The following is a 5,879-nucleotide window of genomic DNA, read 5'->3' as shown; positions in this document are numbered from 1 at the left end:
CGGGTGGGAGGGGGAGCGCGAGGGAGGGCAGGAGAGGGGGAGCCGCGGACGCATAAATTTGTTCAATCAGAAAACACAAACACACACGCACACAAAAGGAGGCATTAAGCGCGGACCCCGGGGGAGGTGAGGAGCCTCGTCCCTGCCCCGCCCGCGGGGAGAGGAGTGGAAAACGGAGGGGAGGAGGGGCCACACTGGGCGCTCGGAAATCGGAAAAAGATGGACCTGAGAGCTTGCGTTTGACCACCTTTATTTATCAAAAATGGCACATATATAAATATTCTTAGACATTTTTGCATTTTACAAGGCTGAGGATTCTTGTTGTGGGTTTTTGTGGGGGTTGTTTGCTTGTTGTTGTTTTGCTCCCCCGAGAGGAAGAGGGTCTCACCCCGAGTCCTGCGGTTGCTGCCTAGGTCCGAATCGAAACGGCGGTTTTCTTTAAAAAATAACCATAAAAGGAAGAAAACAGAAGAAAGAGGGAAAAGCAGGGTTTCTAAGCCGATCACCTGATTTCGTTGTGTGAGTCGCGCCTGAGCGAGCGGCGCGGGCCGCCCCTCAGTCCATGTCCACTTCGTCGCCCTCCGGCGGCGCGCTGGGTCCGGACTCGGCGCCCGGCTCTGGGGCCCCGCACAAAGCAGGCTCCCCGGCTGGGCTGGGAGCCCGCGTGCCCGGCCCGGGCGACGGCGCGAGAGGCGGCGGCAGTGGGGCGGCTGGGCCGGCGGTCCCCGGATCCGCGCACTCCCCGCCGCCGCCCTCGGCCGCAGCCACGGCCGCGTCCCGGAAGGGCGCCGGGGTCGGGGCCCCCGGGGAGGCGACGGCGTCGGGGCTGCGGCGCGCGAAGGCCGAGTCCGGAGCGCCGCCGGGCCCCGGGAAGGCCCCGAAGCTGGCCTGAGCGGGCGGCGCGGGCGGCGCGGCGGGTGCGGGCGGCGCGTCCTTGGGCGCCGGCTCCGGACCCGCTGCGCCCTTGAGCGCGGCCTGTGGCACCAGGAAGCCGAGCGGCTGCGTGATGGGGTAGAGCAGGAAGTGGCCCTTGCCAATGAGGGTCCGCGGCGCGCACGGCAGCCCGGGCGCAAAGTCCAGCCCGGCGGCGGCCGCGGCGGCGGCGGCGGCGGCGGCGGCCGCGGCGGCGTTGGCGGGGGCGGCTTTCCGGCGCGGCGGCGAGTCGGACAGCAGGCTCTCCACGCTGAACGGGCTGGCCTTCGGCAGGCCGGCGGCGCCGCGTTCCGCCGCCGCCCCAGGCGCACACGGGGCGGCGTCCTTGTCCGCGGGGCGGCCGGGCCGCAGCTGCGGGCCTGCGCCGCTTCTTTGGCTCGGGTAAAAGGCGGGGTCGCAGGTGCCGGGCGCGGGTGGTTCGCCGGGCGGTGCGGGCGCGGAACCCGCGGCGCCGGCGGCGTGCGCGCTCGGGCCCTTGGCCGCGGCCGCAGGAGGCGGCGGCTCGGGCGGCTCGGGGGACAGGCCGCCGCCGCCGCTGTCGCTGTCCGAGCTGGGGGCGCTGTGCAGGGACAAGCCGCCCGGCGAGTGCAGGTGGCGGCTCTGGCTCTTGAGCAGCTTCTTCTCGTGCTTGCGCTTCTTCTTCTCCATCTTCTCCAGTTCTTTGCGCGCGATCTCCTCCGGGTCCATCGGCTCGCCACTGCACGTGGTGGGGTGTGAGTTGTGAGCCGGCCGCCCCGGGCCCTTCTTCGTGTTCTCCTTCTTCCTCCACTTGGCCCGGCGGTTTTGGAACCAGACCTAGAGCAGCCGGACAGGGGAAAGGAAGGCACAGTCAGGCGGCGGGCTTGCCGCTGGGACTTCGGGCCTCCTCACTGCCCCCCCCCCCTCCCAGACAGGCCTGTACAACCTCGGTTCCGCTCCCGGCCGAGGGGTAGTGGAGGGGCGGGGGGCGCGGAAGCCAAGGCACGAGGCCCAGCCAGCCCTGAGCTGGGTTTCGGCACTCAAGCTGCAGGTTCCAAAGAGCATCTTTTTCACCCGGAAGGAGGTAGATGGGGCCTCTGGGCCAGCTTCCCACTCTGGCTTCTCACCTCAGGGAACTGGGAGCTGCCCCTTCGCTGGGTACGGCCGGTCTGGCCCCTGAGGGCTTCTGGTTCCTGGTCGGGAGGCGCGCAAGGAGCAGCCCCTCGTCGCCCCTCTTGGCTTCTCACAGCTCCTGTTCTAAGCAGCCTGCCTGGCCTGGTGCTGACCGTCTGGCCTGAGGACCACCAGTGGCTGGGCTCAGCTGCCCTCCACACCTGTCTTCGGCCCCCTGGAGACTGAGTCAAAGCCCACATATTGGGGGCCCCCCTAAAGGGAAATCTGGGTGCTTCTTCTAGAAGGGCCTGGGAAGCCGACCTTAGGGGGAGGGGTCCAGCAGCCTCCCCCTCCCCCTTCGCATACATCCTTCTTTCTGGAGGCTCTAGGCCACCAACAGAGCCCTCTGGAAGCAGTGCTGGGCTTAGGCCAGGGAGGAAGGCAGACAGGGAAGATGCCAGTCGCCAGGTGCTGCAGGAGCGGCCTGGGCCCCAGCAGCTCTTCTGCCCTCTGTGCAGGCCTTGTCCTGGGGAACCCTGGTCCCAGGTACCGGCTCCCCACCCCGTACACACAGGCAAATCTCTGTCGGCCCCAGGCACACCACCCTCCCGAAGAGATCGCGATAATCTGAATTCTTTGTTGGGGCCATGGAGAGACCAGGCACAATAGCGGCTGGTCTGGTCACAGGGAGCCTTGCTGGTGCCGAGGTGACGGTTCTAAGCTGTAACCTCTCCAAGGCTGGAGCTCGCTCCTTCCTTCCTTCCCATACTTTTTTTTGGGGGGTGCAAATTCCAGGCTGACTTGTCACCAAGTAATGCTCATTATCATACGGGGGGGGGGATGAAGAGGTCTTTGCTTAAGACACTTAAACAAATTGGATGAAAGGATTTATAAACGGAAGAGGTCATGAGGAGCAGCGCGAGCTGGGGTGGAGAACACCTTTTAGACAAAGCTATTGGTGCTAAACCGGCGTTGCCAGGCCTCTGCCTCAAAGCCCTGCTCCCACAGCTGCACACCCCAGCTCACCGCCACTCCGACCCCAGAAAAAGATTTCTGTACTTCAGGGAAACACCCGATTATGCACAATTCATCCTGAATTTTTAATCCAACAAACTGACACTATATTTAAAAAAAACAAAAACCAACGCCGGCAATGTCCGAATGAAATCAAAGTACCGGGGAAAGAAAACCGAGAGTACGAAAGATTCAGACACCTTCTTCCTGCTGCCGTGTCCGCCTCCCCTTCCTCAGCTAACCTCCTTCTGCAAAGCGTTGGATAAATACATGTCTCCGTCTGAATATTTTAAAGGCGAGAGGTAAACAAACAAGCGCGTTTGCTCCAGGCCGAGCGCCGAGCCCCAGGCGAGGGCTAGGAAGGCTACGTGCGCCGGGCCTCCTCCAGGTCCGAGCCGGGCCGGCTCCCTCCCGCCCCCGCACCCCTCACCGCCCCCCCCCCCGCCCCCCACGCCGCCCAGCCCTCTGACACTTCATTCTGCGCCCTCGCCCGACCCCCACCACGCAGCTCCCGGGTCCGACGCAGCTGCTGTTCTGGTAACTTCGGGGCCTCCGGCCCCTCCCGAGCCACCTCGCTTTCTCTCCCGCGAAGCGTCGAACCCCGGCACCCCACCACCACCACCACCGCGGGGCCGGCGAGCGCGAGGCGGGCTCGGAAGCGGGGCCGCGGTCCCCACCTGGAACAAAGGCGGGGCCGGCGCCGGGCAGGCCTAGCGGCGGCGGGACGCTGCCTCCCGCGGGGAGCGGCGGCCTTTACCTGCACTCGGGACTCGACCAGGTCCAGGCGCAGCGCCAGCGCCTCGCGCATGAACACGTCGGGATAGTGGCTCTCGTTGAACGCCTTCTCCAGCTCCTCCAGCTGCCAGCCGGTGAAGTTGGTGCGGGTGCGCCGCCGCTTACAGCCCGGGCTCTCCTTGTCGGGGTCCCCCGAGTCTGCGGGCACGCAGAGGACGCCGCAGGGCTCAGCCAGGGCCCAGGCCACATCCACCCCCTGGACACCTGTCGGCCGCCCGGGTCCGGGGGCTCCTGCGCCGGGGTGGCAGACCGGGGGCGGGGAGTGCGCCGAGCCTCGTTCTGCAACACCCCCCCCCCCCCCCCGCGCCCTTCGCCGCCCGCCCGGCAGCCCAGCTCCTGCGCCCGACGAGGGTGCCCTCTGCGCCCGCCGCACCTACCTGACAGCTTGAAGGGCTGGCTGTCGCCTCCTACCCCGCAGGCGGCCGGCAGCAGCGGCGTGGGGTTGACCACGGAGGCGGCGGCGGCGGCGCACGAGCCGCTGAGCAGGCCGTCGATGGAGAAGGGCACCGAGGCGGCGGCGGCGGCGGCGGCGGCGGCCGACTGCAGCTGGTGGCCGGCCAGCTCGTACACGTGGTGGTGGCCCAGCGGGTAGGGGAAGCCCACCACGCCGCCCAGCGAGCCCCCGAACTGGGCATGCGGGTGCTCCAGGAGGCGGCCGTCCATCATCTCGCGCGGGGGGCCGGTGGGGCCGGCGGCGGGGCGCGGGGGCGCGGGCCGGGGCCGGGGCGGGCCAGCGGCGGGAGGCGCGGGCGGCGGCGGCGGAGACAGGGACCCGGAGCCCTACACATGCTTCGCCCGCACTCCGGCGCTTTACTTTATCAACATCAAGCTCCCGATAATTAGCCGCGGCCCCGGGAATTTGGGACCAATAAGAAGCGCTAATCGGCTCTGACGTCAGAGGCGCGCTGGGTGCAAGGAAACGCTTTCCATATCGATTGCTAATTATACCTGACATGCACCTCAATAAACAGTATCAGGAACTGTCACAACAAGGGGGGGGGGCGGCAGGGAGGGAGGGGCGCGGCTCGGAGCGGGGCGGGCGCGGGCACCGGGAGCGGTCCAGGCAGGGGGCCCCGGCGAGCCCCCCCACTTCAATCCCCGCTGGCCGGAGCCCGCGCCTCCCCCCCCGCCCCGGCGCGGGCTCCCCGCCCCTCTGCAAATCACTAATAGATTTCCCTTTAAAACATTCACCGGCGTGTTGTGGGGATTTTTCACCAGAAACGCTGTACTCTCTGAACCTTTAAAGTGATGCTGCTCCAATTACAGAGAGACATTGAGCGGCAAATAGACTGATCCAATAATAGGAGATTCATCATCCGCTCTTTCCGAAACTGTCACATTGAATTTAAAACTACAAGGGCTTCTCATCTCCTCTCCGGCTCCAGGCTCCAGGCGGCGGGGGAGAGGAGGAAGGAGAGGGAGGAGGAAGAGGAAGGAGCGGAGGGGGGGAGGGGGAGGGGGCGACTCCAAAAGAGAATGACTCCTACAGAATGTAGCGCCCTGTCAATAAAAGGCATAATTAATGCCCTCTCTGACTGGCAGCCGCCTGCTCTATAGAAGAAGTGGGGGGGGGGGGGGCGGGGCGCTGCCGAGACACCCTGATCCCCACCCTCCCCCTACTCTGTAAAGCAGGGGCACGGGGCTGGGGAGGAGGGGAGGGAGGGAGGGAGAGAAAAGTAACTTTGGGGTGGCAGCCAATCAGGTCCCCTACACAGGGATAAAAAAAAAAATAAATACATCTCGCTTTGACTCGGCCTCTGAAGAATAAGGCCCAGGTACTCAACCCATTAATTATAATTAAATTATGTTCTCAGAGAAGTGTCTGTCACTCCCTTTCCCACTATAAAATATTGATAGACTCAGAGCTAAATCATTAAAGGACATATTCTTAAATAAGCAGCAAATTAGGACTGTGGGTAGAAGGGAAAGAAATCACGGTATACGTGTGTGTGATGTCCTTTGTAAAAAGTTTGCCAATGGGAAGGGTGCATTTTGCTGCGGCCCCAGCCCCCTGGACCTTATCCCTGTGATCCCTGTGGCCCCAGTGTGGCCTGAGATGGAGTCCG

General features: G+C 64.9%; 1 protein-coding gene across 1 annotated transcript in view; it reads right to left on the bottom strand.

Moving 5' to 3' along the window:
• Positions 1-455: 455 nt before the first annotated feature.
• The window catches only part of UNCX (UNC homeobox), a 6,609-nt gene continuing 1,185 nt past the window's right edge, over positions 456-5,879 (bottom strand). The window contains exons 1-3 of the mRNA XM_081791643.1: positions 4,191-5,879; positions 3,776-3,951; positions 456-1,728 (exon numbers count right to left, since the gene is read on the bottom strand). The exon at positions 4,191-5,879 is cut by the window's right edge and continues 1,185 nt beyond it. Of these exons, the coding sequence (XP_081647769.1) occupies positions 556-1,728; positions 3,776-3,951; positions 4,191-4,479 (1,638 nt within the window). The 5' untranslated portion in view covers positions 4,480-5,879 and the 3' untranslated portion in view covers positions 456-555. The remainder of the gene's footprint in view (positions 1,729-3,775; positions 3,952-4,190) is intronic.

The sequence above is a fragment of the Panthera onca genome, chromosome E3, assembly GCF_046562875.1.
Source record: "Panthera onca isolate mPanOnc1 chromosome E3, mPanOnc1 haplotype 2, whole genome shotgun sequence".
NCBI lineage: Eukaryota > Metazoa > Chordata > Mammalia > Carnivora > Felidae > Panthera > Panthera onca.
This window is presented reverse-complemented; position numbering and strand designations above follow the sequence as displayed.